This window comes from Delphinus delphis, chromosome 11 (genome assembly GCF_949987515.2).
Source record: "Delphinus delphis chromosome 11, mDelDel1.2, whole genome shotgun sequence".
Lineage (NCBI taxonomy): Eukaryota > Metazoa > Chordata > Mammalia > Artiodactyla > Delphinidae > Delphinus > Delphinus delphis.
The window spans coordinates 98,472,328-98,499,431 of NC_082693.1; the positions used below are offsets into that span (position 1 = coordinate 98,472,328).

Below are 27,104 nucleotides of genomic sequence, written 5' to 3' on the forward strand. Positions count from 1 at the left end.
AGAAAGCACAATTAAGAAATAAAATGTGTGGGGCTTCCCCAGTGGCGCAGTGGTTGAGAGTCCGCCTGCCGATGCAGGGGACACGGGTTCGTGCCCCGGGCCGGGAAGATCCCACATGCCGCGGAGCGGCTGGGCCCGTGAGCCATGGCCGCCGAGCCTGCGCGTCCGGAGCCTGTGCTCCGCAACGGGAGAGGCCACAACAGTGAGAGGCCCGCGAACCGCAAAAAAAAGAAAAAAAAAGAAAGAAAATGTGAACATTAAAAATCATTCCTGGATGCTTCGTGTGCCCGGCCTTGAGGGGTGCTGACCCGTCCTGCGGCACATGCTCCTGGGGGCTGCTGTGGGCTGGCCCCGCCCCCTGCAGGCAGAGCTGGGCTCAGAGGCCCGGGGATCCAAGGCCATCCTCAGCCTGGCTCTGCTGAGGGCTGCCCCCTGCCTGCCTGCCGCCCTCTGCCTCTGCCTGGACTCCGTCCAGATGCTGCCAGCCTGTCCCCACTGGGCCCTGATCCTCTGGGAACCCTGAATAGAGAGGCAGGCTGACTCAGCAGCTCCCGGGGCAATAAGAAGCGTGGGCGCAGGAGACCCTGAGGACCGTGACATTGGAGGGAGCCCTTCATCAGTGGGACCGCACCAGGCAGGGCCCTTCTGCTCTCAGCCTGCCCCCGGCAGCACTCGGGGCCAGGGGGCAGAGCTGTCCACCTGCTAGCTGTCCTCTGCCCCGAGGAGCTGGGCCCACCAGTGGGGCCAGACCCTGACGGGCAGCCTCTTCCCAGTGCCACCCAGCTAAGGCCCCTGTCTAGGCCAAGCGCCAGTCCTGCCAGGGCCCAGCCTTAGGGCTCTTCCTTGGGAAACAAGAGCGGGGACCCTGAGGACCCAAGAGGGGTCAAGTGGGGGAGCCCGTGTCTCACCAATGCTCAGGATTAGAGCCACCCTGCCCCTCCCTGTCTCTGTGTAGGACACCCCTGCTTCGTTCAGGAGCTAACACCCTCCAAACCTGCCCCAGCAGCTAGGAGTCTACCCTAAACCCCTCATGCTGTTGGGCTCAAGGTGGCGTGAGCACCTACTGTGTGCTGGACTCTGGGCTCAGGGGTCCCCTCAGTAGCAGGACGGGGGGCAAATGTTGTGAAAATAATTATAATTATTATTGTTATTCCTCAGAATAAGGACTGAAAGGCCCAGAAGGTCCAGCCACCTGCCGAGTAGCTCATGGAGGGAGGGAGGGAGGGAGGGAGGAGGGAGGGAGGGAGGAGGGAGGGAGGGAGGGAGGGAGGGAGGAAGGAGGGAGGGAGGAAGGAGGGAGGGAGGGAGGAAGGAGGGAGGGAGGAAGGAGGGAGGGAGGGAGGGAGGAAGCCGGGACCAGGACCCATACATCCTGGCCCCAGACCGGTCAGTGTCTCATCACCCTGTCCCTGACCCTCAAAGACAGTTGGAGAGGTCACCTGTCCACCTGGAGAACCATCCTCCCACATTGGTCCCTGGGGGCACGAGGCTACACTGGGAGGAACCTCCCAGGAGGGCTGCTGAAGGAGGCCCCCAAACCTGAGCCAGGCCCTCCCCACGCAGGCCGCGTGCTGCTCCAGGGTGGTGGCCCATCTCATTCCCCACTATGCAGTCTGCCTGGCCTGCGCCAGGCCCAGCTGAGCCTCAGTGGTCACCGTGGAGCTGCCGAATGAGTGGCGGACGGACGCATCAGCCAGTGGGACTCGTGAGGGCAGCTCGCGCTCAGCTGCTGGGGCCTCCCAGGACAATGACCCCGCGCGCGTGGACAGCAGGACACTGCAGCTGGCACGCTCTCAGCGGGGCGGGGGACCCAGGCGCACCCCGTTTTCTCTTCGACTGTTACAGGTCGATAAAGAGCAGATTTTATTCCCACTTTACATATTGTTGAGAAACAATATGTTTCTCCGGATGAGGGCCGAGCACGTGGATCCCGGGATGTGGGCAGGGCGCCGGGATTATGGGAGTGAAGCCACCCGAGTGCCCTCGACAGGGCACGGATCCCCTGGCATCGGCCTGTCCTCCTACTTAGAGAGCCAGCCCGGGTCCACGTGACAGAACAGTCTCTCAGGCCCAGAGGAAGCCTCGCGCCATCTGATCTGTCCTCAGGGCCTTAAAACTATGGCCACGGATGCGGCCGCAGGAGCCAGGCACCTCCACCTCAGCATCTCGTTTCTCCTACAAATTCCCGAACAAGGACCCCACAGACCACAGCCCGGGATAGAGATACCCCCGCAGAGGGCAAACGGCCTCCCGCGGCATGGACCCCCAGCTCCCTCTCACTGGACAGAACACCAGCTCTAGTGCAGCCCACCCACCCCCAGGGCTCTGGGCTGGAGCAGCCCCTGCCCCTGAAAACCGCATAATCCTGGGCTTGTCCCCGAGGCCTGGACTGGGGCAGCACTCCATGGGGGAGACTAGGGTCTAAGTACCTTCCGGAACCCAGACCTCATGACTCAGCCCACCGGGCCTCAACACCCCAGCCCCCTCCCAGAGCCCCGGGAGCCAGGAGGGGGTCGCTGGGGGACATCCTGCTTTCCTCCTGGGGAGGAGGCTTGTACCACCTTTGGGAAGGCGAGCAGTGATGAGAGAGGGCTTCCACCGGCAGCCCAGGACTCCCTCTGCCCTCCGGGGCGGCCCACCCCAGCTCCAGTCTGCCCCTCCGCCCTGCCCCCGTACCAGCAGGACATGGCTTCAGGGCCTGAGCCAGGCCTCCCGGCCCGGCCCTGGGCTGCTCCTCATTGGCCCTGGGTGCTGTCAGTCTTGAGGCTGGCCCCGGGCACACCCCTACCACTCACTCTTACCCTCCAACACTTGGCTTTCCGCCTCTGCACCTTCACCCTCCAGTTCCTCTTCCCAGACCTGCTGATCTCACCCCGGCAGAGACCCTCCTCCGAGAGGCCTTCCCACCCACCAGACCCCCAGGGAGCCAGGACTCTGTGCTTGACTCCCTCAGGCTTCTCCTGATGCCATTTGGGGCAGGGTCTGTCCACCACCACCAGCTGGGGGATCCCCAACATTGCCCAGCACCCAGCCGGGCTCTGAGCTGCCCTTGGACGTAAGCACCTCCACCCCCATGGAGGTGGGGACAGGCGGGCCGAGATGGCCAGATCCCCAGCCTGCCTGCAGGCCCCCATCCCTGGCCCGGCCCTGGCCGCCCAGCTGCCCAGGGCTCCTCCAGCCCACGCTCCTGGCCGGGCGCTTTGTAATTCTTCCTCCTCAGGCATCCTCCGGCAAAATATTTGAAGAATGTTCTAATTATCTGCGATCAGCCAGGGAGGCGAGCTGGGGTCCACTTGTCCAGGAAGTAACTCCGCAAATACCTGGGAGGGCGGCACCTGGCCCCCACGCCCACCCAAGGCTGCGTCCCTGCCAGCCTCTCCCTCAGGTGGGCAGAAGTTGGCCCAGGACATTACAGCCACAGATGGCCTGGAAGAGGCTCTCCACCGGCTCTGGAGCCCAGCAGGGCCCCGTGGGCAGAGTGGGGGGCAGGGGTGCACGCTGGTCTCAGTGCTCCTGTTTGTCAAATGGGACAAGAATGTCTTCCAAGTCTGGGGTCACACTGCAGACCCCCTGGGCCACCATCACAGTCCCAGAGCCGGCACCGCAGGGTCCCCACAGCCTTCCCCTGTCAGATGGATCAGGATAGAACGGAACAGGAGGCTGGGGGCTGATGCAGCCAGTGCAAGGGCCCAGTGGCACGCAGGCCACCTGCCCCTGCTCTGATCTGCCTTGAATCTGCACATCTCCTTCCCCAGCCGGGGTTCTAGGCCAGCTTGGGGGAAGCATGGGGCTTGGGGACATCCCCAGACCTCAGGAAGGCCACTCCAAGGCTGTTCTGAGACTGTTTTCTCATCTGAAAATCGGACACAATCAATCCTCTGTTGGCAAATGGCTTCTCCCTCTACTGGGTCAGGAAGTACCTGAACCCCCTGGGACGTGGCCGGAGGCGGTGCAGGGAGTGGAGCCTGTGCAGAGGGCAGGCCTGATCGCAGCCTGCCTGACCCTCTGACCTGTCGCCTAACCTGCCCAGTCACAGAGCCTGCACTTACGGGGGCGACACAACACCACCCTTGTGAAAAAAAAAAATCCAACGAAACAAAAAGACCACCCTTCCTGAGCAGTGTCCCCCACCCTGTCCTACTGCATCCCCATGGGGTCTCTTCAGGGTGGGCCTTGCCAGCCCCCTTTACAGATGAGGAAACTAAGCCTTCAAGAGGACACCCAGCAGGGAGCCCCGTGGTGCTGGGCAGGGAGGAGGGTGTCCCAAGCAGCCTGGAGAGAGGCCTGGAGGCAGGAAGGGGCCCAGCTGGCCCCCCCGCCCGCCCTGGCCTCAGTTTCCCATCTGCAGAGTGAGGGGTTGAAGCGACAATCTAGGTACCTGCAGCTGTATCCTAAAGAAGGTTCTCTGGGTTGGGGTCCTGTGTTCGAATGCCGCTCAGCCACTGACTCTCACTGGCCTCTGGGAGCCTCAGTTTACCCATCAGTCCAGCTCGTGGGCAGGGCCTCCTGCGGGCTGGCTCCCTGCACCCGAGTCTGGCCCTGCAATCTTTCCAGGCCACTGCTCCGCTCAGCTCGCTGCCCGCAGCGTTCCCGGGGAAGAGAGCAAAGCGTCCGCCTGCTCCCTCGTGCCCCCGGCGGGCGGCTGCCAGCCCGCCCTCCCCACATAGCTGGCATTCCTGGCCTGGCATCCTGGGACCCCACCCTGGTGAGAAACCAGGCAGTCTGAGGGAAAGCAGGTGGCAGGCAGGGGGTCTTGGGCAGGGCTGCGGCCACCACCATCCACCCCCACATCTGCCGAATCTGTGAAGTCGGAACCTCACCTAGTCATTGTGACCCTACAACTTCAGGACGTTGACCTCTGACCTCAGGAACTTCCAGACCTCTGCTGGGCATTTAGGCCCATCACGACACTCCTGAATTCCGACCACACTGGACCAGCAATTCCCCCTCCAGGGCCACCCTGACCCCCTCCAGCAGCCAGGCAAAATTCAAGGCCCAGCTTGGTACCCCCTCCTCCAAGAAGCCCACCCAGCTCTCTCCTCTGTTCTCCCTTCCTCCTGCCCAGCATGGTCACATCTAGCCAGGCTCCTGAGGAGGCCTTTAGGGGCTATTCAGCAATACCCACCTGGCCAGGCCACGGCCACACTTCCTGCATCCTCTGCTGTGCCCTAGACCTTCCCTAGGCCTTACCCCTGACCTTTTGCCTCGCTCCATGTACAGGAGGGGATACTAACACCCAGAGGTGCCAGAGCACCTGAGGTCCCACAGTGAACTGAGGCCCGAGCAGGGATGAGACCCCTGGCCTGGGCCTCGGCCTCGGCCCCGATGCCCCAGATCTGTCGGATGTGGGGGCGCCTGCGGGCCCGGATGACCAGGATGCCAGTCTGAAACCTCAGGACAGACGGATGGACGGACAGGCGGGCGGAACAGGTGGGAGGAGGCTGGCAGGCCCCACTGGCCCGTGGCTAGGCTGGGAGTCTCAGTGCCTAGTGGCTTGGCCAGCACTCTGGCCTTCCTGACCACTGCGGACCTGGTATGAGCAGCGGGTCTGGGGGCCAAGGCCCTGTGGACAGTGGGAAGCGAGCCATCCCCTCTGTGCAGACTGCAGGGCTGAGTCCCTGCCCTGGCACTGAGCCTCAGGCAGGCATCCTGGAGGGTCCCTCTCCCAGGAACAGATGAGGGTGGGACCCTGCCTGGGCCACTCAGCACCTCAGAGCGGAGTGTGAGTGTGAGTGAGCCCAGCCCCCTCCAGGCTCTCCCCCATTCCACAGCCCTGCCCTCTGCTCTCACCGAAGCTGGGGCCCTCTCTGGGTCAGAAGCCCCTGCACAGTGCCCTCACCACCCACCTCTCTCTTCAAGCAGCCCACTGCTCTGGGCTGCTCCCTCCAAGAATTCCTGGGCCCCCGGGGCCTGCCCAGCCAAGTGCCTCAGCTTGGGTGCCTTTTGGGATGGGTGCCCACCCTCTCCAGGAGGAGCCTCCTCCTCACGCCCCCCCCCACCCCCTTCAGCCTGGCTGTGATGACCTGAACGATCGGTGAGCGCTTCCTGGGGCTAGAACACCTCCCCGAGCTCAGGGGGCCCCAGGGCTTGACCCAGGTGGCCCGGGGTCCTGAGCACCACCCTTGCCTTCCACTGCCAGCCCCCGGTTAAAGGAGAAGGGCAGTACCTTGTCCCCAGCCACCTGGCAGGTATTTGGTATCAGAGCCCAGAACAGGACCGGGCTCTGCAGCCGTTCTTCCCGCCTCCGGCTCTGCCCCAGGCCCTGTCTGTCTCTTCAGCGTCCACCCGCCCACGGCCCTGCCAGCCTCCTGCCTCCCCTGCTTCCTCCCCTTTTCCCCCCTCCCCCAACCCCCACAGGAGTCCCAACCGCAGAAGGAAGGTCAGGAGTGGGCTCTGGGTTATGCTCAGACTTGACTGCAAACCCTTGCTCTCCGCTCCTCTCTGGGACAGGATGGGAGACAAGCATGTGGCCCAGGGGGTCAGCCAGAGGCTCCCCTCCGACGCCCACTCCTCAGGCAGAAGCTAGACATCGAGGACTTCCCTAGGCCATGGAGTCATCAGCGCTCGGACCCTGCCTCACTCCTGGAGCTGCACAAAAGGAAATAAAGAAGGGCCCGGGAGCGGGGGGTGCAGGGGGAAGGTTCCACTCCTTACACAGCTCCAGGAGCTGCGGCCTGGAGTGAAGCCCTGCCTGACCACACAGCCCCGATGTGGCATTTCCAGGCCAGTGTCTCCGGGGTCCCCCGCGCCCTGGGTGCTCCGAGCTACTGGGGACAGGGTGAGTGACCAGAGCCCAAGGCTGCTGATTCCCTGTCCGGTGCGCCTGGGCTCCTGCCCCGTCACCCCGTGCACACTCCTTGAGCACCCCGACGGCCCGGCGCCTGGCATCCCAGCCTATCTCATGGACCTGAGGCTCAGGAGGGCCGCCCTGGGAGCCTGGGCATGCTGGACACCATGCTCCACCGCCAGGGCAGTGCCACCATGAGGGGTGACGCCGCCAGGGCACTGCCAGGGGCTTGGCCCATTGGGGCCACCAGGCCGGCACTTTAGCCTGCTGCAGGGCCCAACCCAGGCAGCCGGGGCACAGGACACAGGACAGGCCCGGGAAGATGGGGACAGCAAGGTGATGGTTCCGGCTGCTGCCGGAGGGGGCATGTCAGCTGCACCTGGAAATTCCCAGCACTCGCAGCCACTCACCCGGGCAAGGTGGGAGTCTGGGGATCCTGGCAGTCATCCTGGCACCCAGACCACCCCGTGTCCACCTGCGCCAACACACCTGGGACCTGGAGGCCTCTGCCACCACCGGGCAGTGGGCCCTGACCAGGTCAGCGGGCCTCGCTGAGCCCCAGACACACAAGCAGCCATCTGACCATCCAACATGTGTTTACTGGGAACCAACTGAGAGCCGAGTGCTGTGCTGGGCGCTGGGGGAGGGGGCAGCGGTCAATCCCACAACCGCAGGCCTGGCCTCTCCGAGCCTGGGTGCTGACAGGGCTCCCCTCCCACACTCGGCCTCCCATCAGCCCTGCAGATCCCGCCGGGGAAATCCGCCCCCTCCCCTCAGCACCCCTGCGTCTGAGGCCAGCGGGACCAGCCTCCTCCCCTCTCCCCTGTCGTCCACCCTGAGCCCGGGGGCTTTCCTTAGCTCTGGATGAAGCTGCCCGTCCCAGCCCTGCAGCTCCCCAGGCCTGGGGCAGCTGCCCTGCCAACACTCCGACCTCACCTCCCACTGCGCACCCCACTCTAACCAGCCGCCACCCACTCCCCGTCCCCCCAGCCCCAACCCCAACATCCCCGTCATCCCGCTGCCGCCAGCAACGCCACCCTCCTTCTCTCCGGCACATCCTTTAGGACCCAGTTCAGAGGTCACCTTCTGTGAGAGGTTTTCCCTGGTCTACCCTCACTGCACACGGACTACTGTTCCTGCTGCGGGTACCACAGGGCTTTGCATAATCGTGGGGAAGGAAGGGGGCTTCCCAACTCCACCTGCACACATGGCCAGTCGCGTTCCCCTGGCACAGGGGCTGCAGGGGGTGCGGCTGGTGTGGAGAGCAAGCTGGGACTGCTGGGGAGGACGGGCGGGAGGTCAGCAGGGGAGAGCAGGGCCCCTGAGCACCGAGGCCTATCACCTGGAAGGAGAAACTGAGGTCCAGAAAAGGGGAGGGTTGCCCACAAGGTTTCCTCAAGTCTATGGCACAAGGCACCATACACATGCTGCCCCGGCAGAGGTCGCCAGCTGGCCAGCTGGGCCACCTCCTCTCTGCTCAAGCCGGTCTCAGAGGAAGAAGGTCAGGGCCCATGGCAGAGAGGGACCCAGGGCAGGAATCAGGGCTCCTCGGCTCCCCCGCACCTACCAGGAAAGCTGTCCCTCTGGCCCCAAATCCAAATGTGGAAGCAGCCCTGAGCCTGAGAGTCGGAGCCTCATGACTCCTGGTCGACGGACAGTTCTAACCAGCTGGGTTAGCTGGTTTCTCCACCCATGTGAGGTTACAGGCAGCGAACTAGAAGCAGTGGAGTTTGCTCAAGGCAGGAAACCTGCATCAGCAGAACGCCATGAGAGGCAGCCCAGGCCTAAGGGTCAGGCAGATCCAGGTTCGAGTCTGGGCTCAGCCCTGTTGCGCGTGACCTAGAGGGTTATTCGGTGCTCTGACCTTCACGCTCCTCCCAAGTGGGAGGCCCTTGCTTAGCTCCCCTTTTCTGGCAGCCTGGGAGGGAGCAGATTCAAAGCAGACCCCAGACGTCTGCACACATCCACTCCACGAGAGAAAGCCTTTCCAGGGGGGCCTGGTCCTGCAGAAGTGGAATGCAAAGCCCTGTGTCCCCAGTCGGGGGCCCAGGGGGCAGGTAGTATGTTCTGGAGGAATTCCTATTCGAAAGGGTTTTGCAGTTTGGGACAGTGAAGGCCTAAGTCTCAGCTCCGGACCCCTCGACACCCTGGCCCTTGGCACCCTGGCAGCACTGCCACATGCTACGGGGAGGGTGAACCCCGCCATCACCAACCCTTCCAAAGGCTCCTGCCAGGGGCCTGCTCCTTCATAGCTCCAGCTGGACATGGCAGCAGGGCTTTCTAGCACAAGGAATACCTCTGGCCTGGGAGGCACGTGGAGAAAGGTCGGGAGCAGGGATGGCCATGGGGGGTGGTTCCAGAAAGGGATGGAGGCCCACAGGTGTCACTGGGGTGGGACTGCCAGGGGCTGCTGACTTGGGCTCTTCCAGACCACAGCTGATGCCAGGGAGCTGCTTGCTGGGCAGGGTGGGGTACCCCCTCGGTCCCGCTCCAGGCAGCCGGCAGGCTTTAGGGTCTGCGGCAACAGTGTCTACCTGGGGGCTGCAGAATTTTAGTGTCTTCTACTCACAGCCGCAGATGGAGCCCTTCTGGCATCCCCAGTGCCTCAGAGGCCACCTGCTCCGGCCCGAAACTGGGAGAGGCATCAGTGGGCAGGGGTCCAAGCCCTGCTCTGTGTTCCGCTGCTGAGGCTGTAGGATGACCGGCCCAGGGCCTCAGCATCTCCACCCACGGAGCAGGCCATCCACACCACATGGCTGCCTTACACAGGGGACCAGGAGTTCTGGCTTCCTTCCAGGCAAGGCCTTTCCCCATCATCCCGAGCCCTCACTCCTGCATCTGCTTGTATGCCTCCAGGGCTGGAGAGCTCACTGCCTCCCTGCCAATAGGGGGGCTGGCCCAGAGGATGAGGATGCCCTGGGTGGGAAGCAGGACCGGGAGGGGGCCTGGGCAGGCGGAGCAGCTCTGTGATGGAGACCGGGAAGATGGAGAAAGGGAAGAGGAGCGCACCTGTGCCCACCCCCACCCCACCGGCTGGCCCGAGGGGAGGCCCCTGCCCTGAGCCAGGGAAGGAGGACAAATGGTGGTTTTGTCCTTGGCCAGCCGGCGGCCCGCACCACACAATGACCCTTTCATCAGGCTGAGGGAGCCCTGGGCCGGGGTTTCATCTGACAAGGGAGGGCGCCGGCCTCCTGTCCCCTTGCTGGGGGAGTTGGGGCGGGGGGGAGGTGAGCTGTGTCTGAGCTGGACCCAGGACCATGCAACATGGAGGCCTCAGGAAGCCAGCTGAAGCCCCTGCATCTGCCCCAGGAGGAGCGAGGCCCCAGGAGGTTAGGGGGCTGGCCACAGGCCACATGGAGGGGCCTGTTCTGGGTACCCCAAGTCCTGAGCTGACAGAGGGTCTGCATCCCCTCACCCAAGGCCTCCACCCCACCTCACCCCCTCGTCTGCCACCGCCCGCAGTGTCCTTCCAGGGCAGTCGGACCATGGCATTGGTGCAGGTCCCCAGCCCAGTTCCGGGCTCCCCGCAGGCTGAGCAGCCCTGGCCCCCTGCTCCCCAAGGCTGGCATGAGGCTCGGGGGGACACAAGTGTGTGGGGAGGGCAGAGGCAAGGAGTGCAACTTGCCAGACCTGTGTCCGTGGTGTCCCCAGAGAAGCCCAATGAAACAGTGTGCAGTCAGGGCATCAAAACTCAAAAATCACCCCCCTTCGTGGTGACCTCCCCTCTCCAGGGCACCTCCAACAGCTGTCTGTACCACCCCGGAGGCCCCAGAGATCCCGGGACTCCTCTCGCTATTGGACCAGAGCCGGGAGGGCTGTTACCCAGAGGTGACCTCAGGAAAGGGCCTCTCTCCTGGACCCTGACATTCTTGTCTGCCCACCTCAATAAGATGCCGAGAGGCTCCCTGGAGAGGAACCCTGGGTGGATGTGTTTGCCAGTGAGTATCGTTCCTTCCTCTAAGAGTCTCTGTTGTGCTTCTGTTTAGTCTGGGCAACTCCTATCCATCCTTCAAAACCTTGTCTAAGTGTCACCTCCTCCGGGAAGCCCTCTGAGATCCCCTAGAGAGTTCATCACTCTCTACTGAACAAGCACAGACACAGGGCCTCCCTCTGTCATGGGTGGCCAGCCTCCCTGCTCCTAATAGCTGAGAACGACCCCATCTTCTGAGCACTTACTGTATACCAGGCAACCAGCAGAGCTCATCTCAGCATTTGCCTGTTGAAGTCTCACACCCCCTCTAGGTTACTGTTCCCGTGGCCCCCACTGTACGGAGGACACAGCTGAGGTTACGGGATGTACCCAGGCAGTAAGAGGAGGAACGGTGATGTGAACCTGGTGTCTGCGTCACCATCAGGCCCCTTGGCTTCACAAGGACCAAAGGGAAACGTGGTTAGAAAATGGGCCCTTCTCCTGCGGGCCGCAATACATAGCTGCAGGACCTAACGCAGCCCTGGGAGGAAGCATGGGGGGACCCACCTTCCCCTCCTGACCCTCCCGCCCCACACACAGAAAGTTGAAGGAGTCATGTCCCAGATGCACCACCTCCCCCTTTAACTAGTGGCTGTCGAGACTCACTCACACGTCAACGATGTCTCGAGGTTCTCTGTGATCAGAGCAGTTCTATTCGTATATCTTGAGCTGGGGGTCCCTTGGGGGTTGAGATTTTGTCAGGTTCCCCAGCTCGGCTCACCCGTGTGCACACCCCTCCACAGAGCCACACGTGCTTTTGAATCCCAGTGGCGTATGGGCCTGACCTGAGCCTGTGCTGGAAGGATCTTCATTTCCAAGTGACCGACGGCAAGCATACTGAGGCCCAGAGAGGCCCGTGGACCTGCTCGAGGCCACACAGCAGAGTTCCTCCCGTACCGGGACACGCACAGTCTCCTAGGCTAGGAGCTGCTCCTCCCCAGGGCAACCTGTCCCCGCCTGAGCCGGTGGCCCCATTCTGCCCCCACGTAGGCTGCGATACCATGGGAGTGGGCCTGATTCAGCAGCCCCCTTCCAGGGTCACGTCCACAGGGCTTCTGGAACTGCGGTTGGCACCACCAGTAAAGCCACAGCGGCAGAGCCGGGAAGAGGCCCCGCCTTGGCAGGGCAGTGGTGAGCGCCCTCACCCCCACGGCCAGGTGGTCGGTGAGTAACTGCCCCGTCACCATGACTCACTCTGGTCCCCAGAGCGGCGGTCACCATGAGAAACTCGTACCGGAAGACCTGGGGGGATCACTGCAGCCAGCCCCACGTCTGGGAGAGGGAGGCCGAAACCAGAAGGGACCTGCCCAGGACAGTAGGTCAGCCTGGTCCTGGCACGAGGCCTGAGCCTGGCCCCCAGACCCACCGAGCCAGCACCGCAGGCCCTCCCCTCGGCCTGCAGCCCCCCACCTGCCCTCCCTCAGGCCCTTGCTGATCCTCACTGGCCCTGAGAGCGCCGGCTCTGACAACAGTGGAGAGCCGCGCTGGCCGGAGCTGCCTCGGATGGCCAACCAGGCCAAGCTCAGAGTCCGGCAGGGGCTCGGGGCTCTTCCAGGCCAGCACACCCGTCCGACCAGATCAGTGGCAGCGGCCCAGGCATGCATCTGGGATTCGCTGTGCACGGACCACAGCCCGGGATGCGGAGCCGGGAGAGCAGCCCAGATGAAAGGGGCAGGATCAATTGTCCGCCAGTGTTTGTGATCCCAGCAATGGATGCCTTCTGGAAAGTTCTCTGGGGCAGAAAGAAGCCTCTGCCCAGGGCCCCCTCCTGCCCCTGGCATCCTCAGATCCCCAGGGCCAAGCTCTGGGAGCATTCTGAGAAGGCTGCTGAGATGGGCTTTACCACTGACCCCCAACTGTGACTGAAGCACTTTGCACGGCTGCCTCACCTGCATTCAGGCCTCAGCTCATAGGCGGCCCACAGGGTCTTCTCTCCACACTCACATTCATTTGCATCACTGAGGACCTGCTTCCACCCATGGCATCCTACACACCTAACCCTAACCCTAGTCAGCCCTATGCCCACCAACAGTGGGGGGAAGCCCAGCGATGCCGGAGCCTCCCTTGCTCCCTCTCGGGAACGCTGGCGTTAGTTTCTGCTCAGGAAAGGCTGGCCTCAGCACTTTCTTCCCGCTGGGGCTGAAGGTCAGGCTGGACTGACGCTGCGGCAGGGGTTGCTGATGGCGGGGCAGGGGGCAGAGTCTGCCGTCCTGCCCTCCCCCCCACACACACCCACTCCAGACCCCAGCACCGGTCCAGGAACGTTCGGGGAAGCTGTTGCCTTAGGAGAATTTCTGCCAACAAAGCTGGCAGTGCACACTCGAGGAGTGAGCCTCTGTGGGCACAGATGGTAGTCACGGCAGGCCTGGATTTGGGGTGCCAACCCCCAAAGGAAAACTTAGGGTCTGTGGAGGTGTACTGGCCATCACCTGCCCCAGAGCCCCTCAGCTGCTGCCCCGGCATCCCACTCTCACCAGCTCCTGAGCCCCGAGCCCACCTCCTCGTCCCAGATTCTTACTGCAAACCACCCGGGGAGGACTCCTGGTTTCCCACCCCTGGACACCTCCCCGTTAACGCCAGACCCCAGCCAGCTGGCTCCGAAAGTGATTTCTTAAGCAGAGTAGCTACCGATTCCCTAGCAAGGCTTAAGATCGACATGCTGGGGATTCTGGGGAGGGGGAGACTTCTGGTCCACCTCCGACCTCTGAGAACCAGAGGCTGGAGATTTCAAGACCTGCTGAGTCGATCCAGATCCCAGGAGGAACGTCACAGCAGGACTTTCTGGCCTGGTACTTCGCTAGCCTGAGTCCCCAGTGATCAGGCGTTCCCCACCCGGCTCGGAGCCCTGCCCTGGGCGGCCTGCCCCCCCCCTCCCCCCCCCCCCGCCAATCCAGGCGATGCCTCCGCAGCCGGGGCTGCCCGCCGGGCCTGGAGCGCTCTCTGCGCCCGGACCTTGTAATTATGTCCCACAGCCCGGGAAACCGCGGGCCCTGCAGCATCTGGCTGCGGTTGCGAACTTTTGTTTCAAGATGCGCGACTATTTATAGAAGGAAAACTGGTAGGATAGTAATTTCCTAGGAGCTGGAGGAGAAATTGGCTGCGTCTCTATTAAAAGGGGGCGGGGGCGCGGCGATTTATTAGGACTGCGGCCGCGCGGGGGGAGGGGGTGGCGCGGGGAGCGGGAAGGCAGCGGCTGCCCCCTCTGGCCGCGTTAGGCGACCCCGGACGTGGCCCGCGTGTAAAGGAGGGGGAGGGGGAGGGGAGGAGAGAAGAGGGGGAGAACTGGCTCTGAGGTTTAATCAGTAGCATCCAGCTTAAATTCCCCCAAACGGCGGTTCCATAAATCAAACGTCTTTTTAAATCGGAGGCCAGAGCATATGCGTCCCATTAGGAATCCGGCGAAGCCACCGCTGCGCCGACGCGCCCCTCGGCTCCCTGGGCCCGGACGGGCCCTGCCGGGAGCTTCCCGGAGCCCGGCGGGCGCTGCCCGGCCCGACGCACCCGCGCCCCACGCTCCTCGCACTGCCTTGGCCGGCCGCACGCGCTCACTGCGCGCCCCCCTCGCCCCGGACGAGGAGTCGGCCGCGGCGAGGGTCGGCCCGCTCGGCGCGGCGAGAAGCCGCGCGAAACCACGGCAACCTCAGAGGACAGCTTGGGTGCTGTCTGGTGGGACGCGGCGTGCACGTGTGTGCCAGTGTGTACGCGGGGGAGCGGATGTGTGCGTTCGGCTCTCTCAAGTGTGGCACGGCCGTGCGGCCGCGTGTATTTATATAGGGAGGGGGTTCCCGTTGGTCCAGGATTCGGCTGGGAGGCGCAGGGTATCTCCGCGCTACCCGCGCGCCCTCCGGCCCTCGCGCTCCGTGCGCGCAGCCAGGTCTACCGGCGCCGTCAGGCCTCCAACGGGCCACCCTTTCCCTGACCTCAAGGCCAGAGCTTCTCACTGCCTCAGCCGCCCCCCAACTGCTCAACTTCGGCGGCCTGGGCCGGCTGGAAGACCCACAGTACCCCCGCTCCCGCGCGCGCCGGGCACCCGGCGCCCCGCCCAGGGACCTCACTGCCGCGTTCCCTCCTCGCCCAGTTCCAGTGCTGGAGCCCAGGGAGGGGGGCCCCTCACCCGCCCACCCCGCGTGTGACCCGCGGCACTCACAGGTAGCTGCCGCTGGACAGGATGAGAAAGATCTGCGGGCAATAGACGGAGAGGAGCGCGCTGCGCGGCGACAGCAGGAGCATGATGGGCCGGCGCTCCTGGCGGGGCTGCGCAGGCCCCGCGGGCAGAGCGCGTGGGCCAGCTGAGGCCGGGGTCTCCGCGGCCCTCCCAAGGTAGGGCGGCGGAACGCGGCGCTAGGGACCCGAGCGCGCGGGCCCCGGCGCAGTGGTCGCCCGTGCCCCGCCTCCAGGGCCGCGCATCTCGCTGGGGCTGGGGCTGCGGCGGGCGCTGGGGCTGGAGTGCCGGGAGGCGAGCGGGCAGTGGGCAGCGAGTGCGCCTCGGCCGCCGTCTGGCCCTCCGTCCGTCGATCGGTCGGAACCAGCTCTGTCGCTCGCTCTGGCTCACGTCTTCAAGTCTCCTGAGGCGCGCGGCTGCCATTGGACGGGCCACCCCTACATCCGCCTCCTCCGCGGGCGGGTTTTTTAAAGGGGAGGCTGACCGAAGCGTGCGGCGGGAGCCGCCTCCAGGGCTTGCCCAAACCGCCTTGGCTCGGACAATCCCCCCCAACCACCAACTTCAACCAGCCACACCGCTCTGGCCCGCTCTGCAGGGTGCACCTGGGGGGAGGCACCGCGGGAGAACCACGCGGGGGCGTGCGCTCCTCCTGGGTGTTGTGCTCCGCAATGTGTGCTCCTGTGTGCGTGCACGTGCCTGCATGTGTCTGCGCGTGACTGCGGGAGCGTGGGCGCGTCTGTGAGCCCGCAGGTGTGTGCGCCCAAATGCACTGTGTTCGCTGCGCCTCTGCCTGCGTGCGCCCCTGGGTTTGGTGACACTGCCTGTGGGTCGCATGCACTCACTGCCGTGGCCAACCAGGCCCAGCGTGGTAGGGCTCAGCAGTGCACCCGCGCGCCGGCGTCTCTGCAGGGTCCTGCCTCTGAGTCTCTCTGGACAGGCTGCGCACTTGTTGGAGACCCCCCGACAAGTGCATAGAGGCCCCCAACTCTGGCTTCCCCCACCTCACTTCCTCTACTCTCCTCTGAGGGGTTGGCTGGGATAGGTGTGGGGCGGAGCACACCCACAAGAACACACTTCTCTGAACAATCCTCCTTCCAGTGATCTTTTTAAAGCCCAAAGCACAAGGCTTTGAGTCCCACCTCCTATTGTCCGCCAAGCCAGGCTACATATGAATGTCTCTCTAGATGCAGTGTAGATCCCTTAAGCAGGAGTGAAGGCACAAAGAGGGAAGGTGACAAGACAGGAGAGGTCTGTGCAATATGGCCAGGTGCCCCCGAGGGAGTGGACTTCCTGGCTCCTAAACGTGGCATGGAGACTGGTCCCCAGCATCCAGGAGGAGGGGGGGCCGCCTCCCCTACCTTCACCCCTCTGGGCCCTTCTGCCTCTCCTGAACCCCAAGAGCAGGAGGCGGTCATGGAGCAAGGCTCATCCTGAGGCTTCATGACCCCAGCTCCAGTGCGCAGAGGGTACCCAGACTCCAGATGGTTCCTCGCGGCCCCGGCTCGGCCTCCTGCAGGGCTGCAGCTTGGAGGCTGCTCAGTTCCAAAGTGAGGAACTGTGCCTCCTCAAAGCCATGCGTTTTGAAACCGCCCCAATCCAAGGTGCATCTGCTCTTGAAGCCCCGATCCGCAAGAAGGTTTCAAGGGCTGAGTTCTCCGTTCCTGCCGGCCCAGGGGCTCCCCCAGAGGCGGCACATCTGCACTGGCACCCGGGCTGAGGGGCATGTGTGTATGGGAGCTGCACGTGTAGACGTGGGGGTGAGGGAAGCTGCTCCTGGACATTCATAATCATGGGGGTATGGGCGGGGGGAGGGGCTGTGATCACGGAAGAGTCCCGCAGTTCATACAATCTCAAGATATTTCCTTGGAACTTTTATGATCCTAAAATCCCATGTCCTGGGATTCGTCAGGGCCCTGGAATACACTATCTGGAGGAGTCCCCAGGTGCCTGCGGCGGCTGTGATATCATCACCAATAAGAAAAGGTCGACTTTACTGGGACGCCCCCAGATCAAAGGCCCTCAGGATTAACCTTCCCAGCAGCCAGTGAAGAAGGTGCTACCGCTACCCCATGTTTCAGACGAGGGAAGGTGGGCTGGGAAGTTGAAGAGCTCGCCCAAAGCCACCCAGTGAGGAGTGAGGGGGAGGTTGGATCCCCAAGCCTTGTCCTTAGGCACTGGGCTTCCAAGTCATTTAACCCTTAGGTCACATCTGGCCCAGCTGCCCCTTCTCCCCACCTTGTGTAGCCAAGATGGCTTGCAAAGGAAGCAGGCCCCTTCACTCCAGTACAGGCACCACCAATGTGGCGGTGACAGGGGCTGAGTCCCCTGAGTCCCCTCCCCTCCCCTCCCCTCCCCTCCCCTTCCCTCTCTTTGGCAGGTCCCAGGCTGACTCTCTGGCTTTCCTGGATGGAATTCCACAGGGGTGTTTGGAAGCCACATCTTCTCTCCCCCTGGGACTGGGAGAATATATGTTTTAGGGGGCACGCCGGGGGAGGAGTCCCCCCTCCAGGGCTCCTTGGTGGGGCAGAGGACAGAAAGGCTCAGCAAGCTCTGGTTCGCTGTCTCACGCGCTCCCAGAGAGGCTGGCACAGGTGCCTGGGCACACGGGCTGGGTCTCACTCACTGGGTTCTCTCTACTCAGACACTGGCCACCATCCTGTTGAGAACGGCCAGAGCTGCGGTCCCATTTACAGAGCGGAACGAGGAGGTTCAGGAAGGATAGGCGAGGGGGAACCTGCCCGAGCTGACTTCCACCTCGAGCCCTGGCCCCAGTCCTGGGAGCCCAGGCCGGGCACCGCCTTCAGCTCCTTCCACAGTCCCGGGCTGGGGAGGTGGGGGTGGATCCATGGAGTTCTTCCTGCAGCCGGGGGAAAGGGTGCTTGCAGAGGACTCCTGCTGAGGAGCTGGTGTTAGGCAGGGCAGCCAGAGGCGGACGTCCCAGCTCCGCCGCTTACCCTCGTGCACAGTGACTGGGCCTCCCTTGTTGCATCGCTTCCTAGTCCTCAAAACGGGAAGAGTCAAGGCACTCACCTCCACAGCTGCCAGAAGGCGGCAAGGCCTCAGTGCTGAGAACCAGGCAGCACAAGGCAAGCCTCATTAGGGGGTGCCTATTACATTAGGGGGCACAGGGGGAGTAACTGCAGGGGCTCCTGGAGGGTCCCGAAAACAGTGCCTCCCTCCCCACCCCCACCCCCCAGCAGACTCAACACACTGCACCCTTACCTCCCATAAACACACACCCAGGGACACAGCCTACAACAGACCCACAATAAACAGTGCCACCAGCAGCCGCAGACACGCCCGCCCAGGCCTGCAGAGCTGAGGCTAGGACGGGGAGCTTCCAGCCCTGCCTGTGTGGCCCCTGGCCTCAGTCCCTGCCGGCCCTGGGCCTCAGTTTCTCCATCTGTAAAATGGCGGAGGAGGCGCTGGATGGAGAGGCAACGGATGAAATTACTCTCAGGTCTGCTTCTACCTCTTTGCCAGGGAGGCCGCGGCTCGGCCGGCGGCACCTGCGCCGGTCCTCCCTCGGGGCTGTTCACCGGCTTTGCCCGCGGCCGGGACCGGGCCTGCCTTCCCCCCCCCCCCGCCCCCGCCGCCCACCCTTGGCGGCGCACAGTAGGCGCGCAGAGCGCGTCGGGGCGCGGAGCCGTGGGCCCCCCGGGCTTGGCGGACCGCGCCCCCCCTCTTCACGGTCACAGTGCCCGCCCACCCCCGCTTCGAGCGAGGCCGAGACAGATTCTGTCTAAAGGAGATCGCAGCTCAACAGGTAAGGACTCGGCTGGGTTCAGGAATGTGGAAATACGACTCGGGGCAGCTACTGCCTCAAGCAGCGAGCGCGGCCCGCCGGGAGCCCGCCCGCCCGCCGGGCCGCGCGAGGGGGAGCGCGGCGAGAGGGGGCCCGGCCGAGGGCCCCGGGCGGGCGGGGGCGCGGGGCCCGGACCGAGCCCGAAGCGGCCGGGCCGCCCGCGCGGCCCCTCCCGAGCCAGCCGGACGAGTTGTCAAGGTAATTTCAACACGTCCGGGTGATGGATAGAGACGAAGGGCCGTGGCGGGTGCCCAGGCCGGCGCGCCCGCTGCCGGGGTGCGCGCCCCCCGCCCACCCGGGGCCCTCGGCCGCCCGAAGACCCCCGCCCCCCGCCCCGGCGCGCCCTCCAGGCGGCGAGCGCTCGTCCCGGGCTCGGCGCCCAGCGCAGCCCGGGGGAGGGAAGGCGCGTCCCACCCCCGGGGCCTGGAGCCCAAACAGGTGAAAGTACGCGCCGGGCACGCTCGCCGCTACCAGCAAGCCTGGCCGCCCGCGCGTCCTCCTCTCCCTCCTCCAACCCTGGGCTGGGCGCCCCTCGGGCATACCCGCAGCTCAAAGGGCTCGGCTGCGTCTCTGCAGGGCCGGGGTGAGCGTCCAACGCGCAGGCCAGCCCCGGATCCCCGAGAGCTGCCCGTGCCCCCTTCCGGTCCCCACGTCCCCTGGGGGACACCCTGGAAGCGGCTCTTCTTGGCTGCTCCGATCCCGGGCACCGGCCCCGACCACGGGGCTACTCACCCGAGCTTCACGTAGAGAACGCCAAAGCAGAGAAACACGTAGAAAATCCACTTGCGAAAGTTTCTGTGCATGATCCAGGGAGGGGGGCTGCGCCATAGACAGCGGCGGGCGGAGGGGACGCGCGGGCCGGGCGAGGAACGGGCAGGAGTTGGGGGCTTCGGTGGACAGCTCTCAGCCGGCGCTGCGGCTCCGGCGGCCGGCGACGCGCGGGCACTCGGAGCGCGCTGCCACCATGGTGAGCCCGGGCCGCCGCCGCCGCGTGCGCCTGGGGGAGTGACCTGGGCCGGGGGCCGCAACTTCGGAGCCGGACTGTGTGACCGCGGGGCCCCACGAGGGCCGGCGGGGCCGAGGCCCGAGCGCAGCGGGCGGGCGCTGCCTCCACTGGGCGCAGGCGCCTGGGGCCGTGCGCGCCTCGCCGAGGGCTGCGGCGGCCAATGTGTCCGCACTTGTCGGCCTCCGCAGGTGACTCGCGGCCCCGGCGAGCGAGCTGCGAGCGTGCGAGCGCGCCCCAGGTAGGAGGATCCGCCTCCCGCCCGCCCTCCTCGCTCGCCGCGCGCTCTCTCGCCCTCGCTCGCGGGCTCTCCCCTCCCTTTTCTCCTCCCTCCCCCGTGACACACAAACGCATCTATTCCCCCGGAACCCCCTCCCCAGGCCGGCTCTCTTCCGATCGCCCGGCCGGGACTGGGAGGGAGGAAAGGGGTTGGGTGCGCGGGGAGGGGGGCCGCGCGGGGGAGGGTGCGGCACCGAAGGGACACCTGCGGAGGGGCCGGTCGCTCCTCTGCGCCCGCCAGGGTGGGGGGCCGGGGGGAACGGCCGATTCAAGCTGTGGTAGCCACTCGGCTTCCAGTTTCTAGTGGGGGAGGGAGAGACCACCCACCCGCCCCCGTCGCCGTTCTGGGCACGCTTACCCTACCCCCAGCAATTATCCACACGGGGTCCACCAGGGCCACACCCTTAGCCCAGGCACCTCTGCCAAGGCCGCAGGGCTCGATCAGACCCTCCTCCAGCGCCCAGGGTCCCCCGACACCTGTCACTACCGCTGCCAGTGGCGCTTACTCAAAGCAGGGACAGGGAAGGGACAGACAGATGCAGGGAGGTGGCTCGGACGACCTCCTACAGAAGCTGTTTGGCTCAGCACCGTGATGGCGAGGGATAGGAGGAGGTTACGGGGGCTTCCCTGGCTGTGTGGCAGGCTCCCACCCCAAGGACTCCCTGACGGCTCTCCCCACCGCCCCCGGTCCCCTCAGTCTGCACCACCCCCTCTGCAGTGCCAGGCTCAGTATTCACGTTCGGTGCCCAGAGCGTGAGGTCAGAACCGCCGCGGTGCCTCGCATACGGGAGTGGTCTGACTTGGCTCGGTCCTGGGCAGTGGGCACCCGGGCGGGCAGACCCTGCTGCTGGCCAAAGCCCTGTCTGTTCCGAGAGGGCAGGACGGTGACTCTCTGCCTAAGCGCTGTCCTGGCCAGGCTCCTGTCCCGCTCCGAGTGTCTACGGACCTGGACGCCTCTTGGGCGAGTGGATGGAACTGGGAAGCACTTAGTCCCTGAGGACCAGCCGAGACCCGAGACTTGCTGGGGAAAGAGTGCCAGAGGTGGGGGAGGGGTGTTGCTTCCAGCCACCCTTGGTCCCACCTAGCCAAGCCCCAGCGGGGGCTTTACCTCAGAGTCTGCCTCCCTCCCGCGCCCCACCGTCCCTCTCGACCCCCTGCTCCGGATCCCCTCTTAATTCCTTCCAATTCCCCCGAACCTTTGCCACGACCCGGACGCGGGCCATTCCTCGGCCCCTGGATCCGAGGTGTGGCGGGGGCAGCTGTGCAGAGCGGGGCAGATAGGGAGCGTTCACAGATGAAAGGCACGTTGGAGATAAGCACAGGCAGGGAAATAGAGGCACAGAAAGGAGTGAGACGACAAGAGCAGCCTCACCCCCAAGTGTTCCCTGCGTCCCAGCGCCCCAGATGTCACCCCATTTCATGGAACGGGAAGCTGAGCCCGGGAAACGGGAGGCTGCTGGCCGGAGCCGGGCGGGCTGGGGAGCACGAGCCGATGCTGCCACCCGGCGGCGACGTGGAGGACGCGCGGACGCGAGGCTGCGGGCCCGCCAAGACCCGGGCGGGAGGGGGGTGTCTCGGGCCGCTGGGGCCACGCCGGGTCCCGGGACTGCGAGGCGGACGGGGTGCCCCACCTGGCACAGGTTCCGGGGGCCACTTCCCCCCCACCCAGCGCCACCAGCCTCAGTCTCCGCCTCCGATAATGGGGCGAATCCTCGGGAGCTGAGGAGTGTGGCGGGACTTAAGTAATGACCCCGCAGCGGCTGCTTCCTCCCGTCCCGGGGCCTCGGCGACCGCCCCAGACCTCATGCCTCGCGGACCACCACCCCCAACCCGCTCCCGGGTTCGAGGTCGGGCAGGCTCCCGAACCAGCCGGCCCGGCGTAGTGGGTCCAGGAGAGGAGAGGGTTACGGCTAGGGTGTGGGACGCATAGGTTAGTCCACTCACTCAGCGTGCTGCTCCGTGCCTCGGTTTCCCCGGGAGAACTGCATGTAGAGCCGCACCTCTCCGGACACTGGGAACAGCGTCGTGCTGCCCCCTGCCGGCCGCGGGAGAAATGTCGGCGGAGCAGGTACCGGGGGGCCAGGTTTGAGGACGCCGCCCGCGTGACCTCCAGCGAGTCGCTCCCCGCCGGAGTCTGTCTCCAAGGGGGTCCCTGAATGGCTCCAAGGTTAGGGGAAATCTGGGGTGGAAGAGCTCTATGAATCCCCTCCCCGTGTGTGTGCGCACGCGCATGTGCAGGGACACACACACACACACACACACACACACACACACACACAGAGGCAGGCAGCAGGCCTGAGGTTCCTACCCAGCCTGGGTCCCCGGGGCTGATTCCAGGGCTCTGAGGTCCACTGACGCAGTCACCCCTACACCCAGCCCCGTCCCTCCTCCCAAATGGAATTGCAGCTCCCCGTTATCCTGAACAGGGTGGTGGCCCGTGGCTGGCTCCAAGGGTCCCACATCTGTTTGGGTGGGGGAACCACTGGGTGGAAGTAGAGGGCGTAGCTCTGCTGGGAATGGGGTTCTGGTACTCAGTGAATACGGTGACCTGCCAATGCCCAGGGGCAGAAGTCTCCAGAGTCAGGATGCCCTGGGGACCCCGGATGAGTCTTAGGCCACCGTTAGGCTCAGTGGGGTTCAGTGGCCTCAGCCACTCTTCCCTGGGTGACCTCAGGCAAAGCTCTCAAGCTCTGCAGCCTGGGTTTCCTCATCGCTACATGGAGACAGCAGTAGCACGTACACCCCGTGGGTTCTGATGCTTGAATGAGTTAACCCATGTGGAGGTGCTTGGAAGGTGCCCGGCACATGGCAGGCACTCAGTCAGTGCAGGCTCAGCCCCTACCTGCCCCTCAACCTCATCACACATGTGAGCACCCTTATCCTCCTCTCCCTTGTCTTTCCTTCTGTTACTTAACACATCAAGCTACTTCTGCCCCAGGGACTTTGCACATGCTGCCCCTTCTGGCACAGTGGTCTTCCTCTGGTTCTGTGTGGCCTCAGCAGAAATGTCCTACATCAGAGGGGCGCTCACATGCCTCCCCCCCAAGCATACTCACTAGTGTTCTCTATCATAACATTGCTGTTCCCTTTGTGACGCTGGGGACAAAATGTCATTATTTGTTTCTTGGGTACCACCAGCCTATAAGCTCCATGGGGACCATCTCTACATCTGCTTTGGTTCCTGCTCTATTCCCAAGATATGAGAGAGAGAACCTGGCATATCGTAAGGGCTCAATAAGCAATTATGGCATGAAAGATTTTCCAGGAGGCAGCTACAATCGTGACTGCAGTGCTGTAAGCTGTGGAGAGCATGGACCTGACATCGACTCCTTTGAACCTTGAGTTTGGACTCAAACACCATCTCCCACATCAACCACACCCCATTCTCGCACACTTTCTCCTGCCTCATTCTTGCTTCTTTTGTTGGCTTCACTGTTAAGTGTTTCCTGAACCCCAGCAAGTCCTACTGAGGAGACCCTGAACGTGTGTTGGGCCCTGTCTAGATAAGCAGCAAGAGCTCATCTACTGGGCTTCGCACAGCCTAGTGAAATGGTGCTACCAGACTCGTTGCACAGATGAGGACACTGAGGTAGAGAAGAAAGTGCTTGGCCAAAGTCACACAGTTGGTCAAGCTGGGATGCGAACCCAGGCCCATCGGGCTCAGAGCTCAGCATTTCTCAGCATCTAGGGAGGCAGAGCCTGGGCTTCGTGGAGTGAAGTGTACAGGGTTAACCATTCACTTCCTGCTGCTGGGAGCCCCAGTCTAATGGGGGGACACTGAGTGTGGCAAGAGGACAGGAGGCTGTGAGGAAGGAAGGTGCTGATGGGAAAAAACCCAGGGGAGGCAAGGTAGGTGAGGAGGGCCTCAGAAGGAAGGGAGGTGTGGTGGACAGAATCCCTAATGGCCCCCCTGCAGGTCCTGCCTTAATCCCAGAGTCTGGGATTATGATGAGATATAGTGCCCATGATGATGTTGCGTTACATGGCAAAAGATGTGATACGTTTACTAATCAGTTGACTTTAAGTTCATCAAAGAGAGGATTATCCCAGTGGGCTGAGTTAATCACATGAGCCCTTTAAAAACAGAGAATTTTCTCTGGCTTGTAGCAAAAGGGGCAGTCAGAGAGATTCGAAGCACAAGAAGCATTTGACGTGCCATTGCTAGCTTTCCTCGTGACGAGGAATTCAGGTTGCCTCTAAGGGCTGAGAGTTCTTAGAATTGGAGAAAGAATAGAGACGGATGCCCCATCTACTGCAGGAAGGCCCCTTGGGCTGGATGAGGTGCAGAGAAGAGGGGCTGTGACCTTCAAGATTGGGCTCAGAATGGAAGAGGGAAGGGGGAAGGACTAGAGGTTGGCATTGGGAGGACATTTGGGCCAGTCCTTGGAGAGTTACATGGACATGATCCATCACATGGAAGTTGATCCAATGCCCGAGGATAGCCACCATTCAGGAGAAGGCCACCAGCTTACCCAGGCGGCAGAGCAACTGTTAGGTTGACCAACTGTCCTGGCTTGCCCAGGACAGAGGGGATCCCTAGGAGGAGAGATTTTCAGTTCTAAAACCAGATAGTAGTCCCAGGCAAACTGGGCCAAGTTGGTGACCCTAGCTTGAGTGGCTCTTTTTCTCATTGCTGTGGAGTAAGAACCTTCCATCAGCAGATGCCAGGACATAATCCATGAATTTTCTAGTGGAAGGATGTCTGCCTAGGGACTTTTCACTCCCTATCCAACTTTCCCTTCCCTATCCACCTTCTCCTCAGAATACTCAGAAGCCCCACAGGTCAGAGGGTGGGGGCAGTGATGGACAATGAGTATGGAAAGAAAAGTCCCCATATCAGTACTTGGGTGGGAGCAGACAGCTGGGAAAATAACCTCCATTGTATTACATGTCACAACTTGCAGAAGGCAGTCAAAGCCATACTCAGAGGCAAATGCATTGCTTTCATCACTAAAAGGAAAAATGAAAATAAGTGAACCAAGTTTTGAGGTTAAGAATTTTTATAAGTCACGTATTAGTTCAGGATTCAGCAAACTTTTTCTGAAAAGGGCCAGATAGTAAACATTTTAGGCTTTGCCAGGCCACATGCAGTCTCTATCACATAGTCTTCTTTGATTTATTAATTTTTTACAACTCTTTAAAAATGTAACAACCATTCTTAGCTTGGAGATTTGGCCCCCGGCCATAGCTTGCTGACCCCTGTATTAGTCAGGACTTTTTCCATTGCAAATGACAGAAGCCAAGCTGTAAGCAATAAAAAAGGGAAACCATTGATTCACATAACTGAAGAGCCTAAGGGCAGGCAGTATGACTTCAGGCATAGCTGGAGCCAGGGCTCAAACAAAATTACCAGTGGTTTTTGTCTCTCTTTCTGTCAATTTTGCTTACTTAGAAATAAGCCTCATTCCCAGGCAGGCCATCTCCATGCAGTGGCCCCTCACTGCTCCAGGGTTCTGCCTTGCAGGTTGACAACCACAGAAAAAGAGAGCTTCTCTCTCCCAGATTCCAACAAAATTCCAAGATTGACTGTCATTGCCTTTGACTGGCCTGGCTTGGGTCACATGACTATCCTTTAGCTGGCCACTGTGTCTGGGGAGGGAAGAACCGGCCTAGGATTTTGGAGCCCCGGTTGGGGTCATTGCCATCCTGATTACATAGAGAGAAAAGAGCAGCAATGTCTTCATGAGAAAAATGGAAGAAGGGAGTAAATGCTGGGCGGGAAAAATAACCAGTGTCCACTGCATGCTTAAAGCTCTGTGTTTAACAAACACTTATATAGCACAGCCTCTGTCATTAACTCATTTACTTTTTTTTTTTTTGTGTAAATTTATTTATTTGTTTGTTTGTTTTGCTGCATTGGGTGTTTGTTGCTGCCCGCGGGCGAGCGAGGGCTACTCTTCGTTGCGGTGCGCGGGCTTCTCATTGCGGTGGCTTCTCTTGTTGCGGAGCACAGGCTCTAGGCACGCAGGCTTCAGTAGTTGTGGCATGTGGGCTCAGTAGTTGTGGCTTGCAGGCTCTAGAGCTCAGGCTCAGTAGTTGTAGCCCACGGGCTTTGTTGCTCCGCGGCATGTGGGATCTTCCCGGACCAGGGCTCGAACCCCTATCCCCTGCATTGGCAGGCTGATTCTTAACCACTGCGCCACCAGGGAAGCCCTCATTTACTCTTCATTGCAGCCCTGTGAGGGAGGTTTTATTATCACCCGCATTTACAGATGAGGAAACTGAGGCATAGAGAGGCCCTGCTCAGGGACTTGAGGGTGATCCAATATTGGAAAATTACTCTAGCATGTTCCATCTGTAAGTCAAAGAAGAAAGGCCACAGGCTCATCTCCAAGGATGCCAAAGAGGCATTGAGAAAAACTGATGACTCCTTCCTGGTTTGAAGAAACAAGCATATGGCAAACAGAACTCTTAGAAAACCTGGACCAGAGGCTGCTTCCTTAGCACGACAGGCTTCACCATCTCTCCGTTGCTCTCTCCCCAAGGCCAGCTTTTTAAGCCCTTCATGTTCTGGCCTCCTGACTTGTGCCCCTAAAACCATTCAGCCTGGAGTCCAGGAAGGAGTCTGTGGTCCACAGTTTGATCCTACCTCTGTGCCTTTTCCATGCTGTTCCCCACCTGGAATTCCTTTCCCTCTCCTTTCCACGACTATTTACAGCCTGACTCCGACCATTGACCTCCTGAGCCCTTAGGCTGGGTCAGGCCATAAAGGGCACCGAAAGCCAGACCGAGACCTTGGACCTTGTCCCAGACGAGGACCAAACACTATGCACTCAGGTGCCTGAGTAAGCTGGGGTTTCTCCACGGTGGCACCATGGACATTCGAGGCTGGCGGGAGGTTGCTGTGCTGGGCACTGTGGAATGTTTAGCTGCATCCCTGGCCTCCACCCACTAGAGGCTTAGAGCACTCCTACCCCGTTGTGACAACCCAAAGTGTTTCCAGACATTCCAATGAGAACCAGGGGTCTACGCTACAAGGTGTGGACGTTTTGGTATGGACAGTGCAGGTTCTGTCCACCCTGTTGCTCGGATGGACAGCTCTGTCCATCCCCAGGACGTGGCTGAGTCAGCCAGGCTCAAACGGGCATGGGCACATTT

The 27,104-nt window shown here is 62.5% G+C and overlaps 1 protein-coding gene across 2 annotated transcripts in view; it reads right to left on the reverse strand.

Annotated features, from left to right (window-relative positions):
- The window catches only part of WNT7B (Wnt family member 7B), a 52,648-nt gene extending 32,780 nt beyond the window's left edge, over nucleotides 1-19,868 (reverse strand). For both annotated transcript variants that reach the window (XM_060024008.1, XM_060024009.1), the window contains exon 1: nucleotides 19,457-19,868. In XM_060024008.1, the coding sequence (XP_059879991.1) occupies nucleotides 19,457-19,527 (71 nt within the window). In that variant the 5' untranslated portion in view covers nucleotides 19,528-19,868. The remainder of the gene's footprint in view (nucleotides 1-19,456) is intronic.
- Between the last annotated feature and the right edge of the window lie 7,236 nt (nucleotides 19,869-27,104).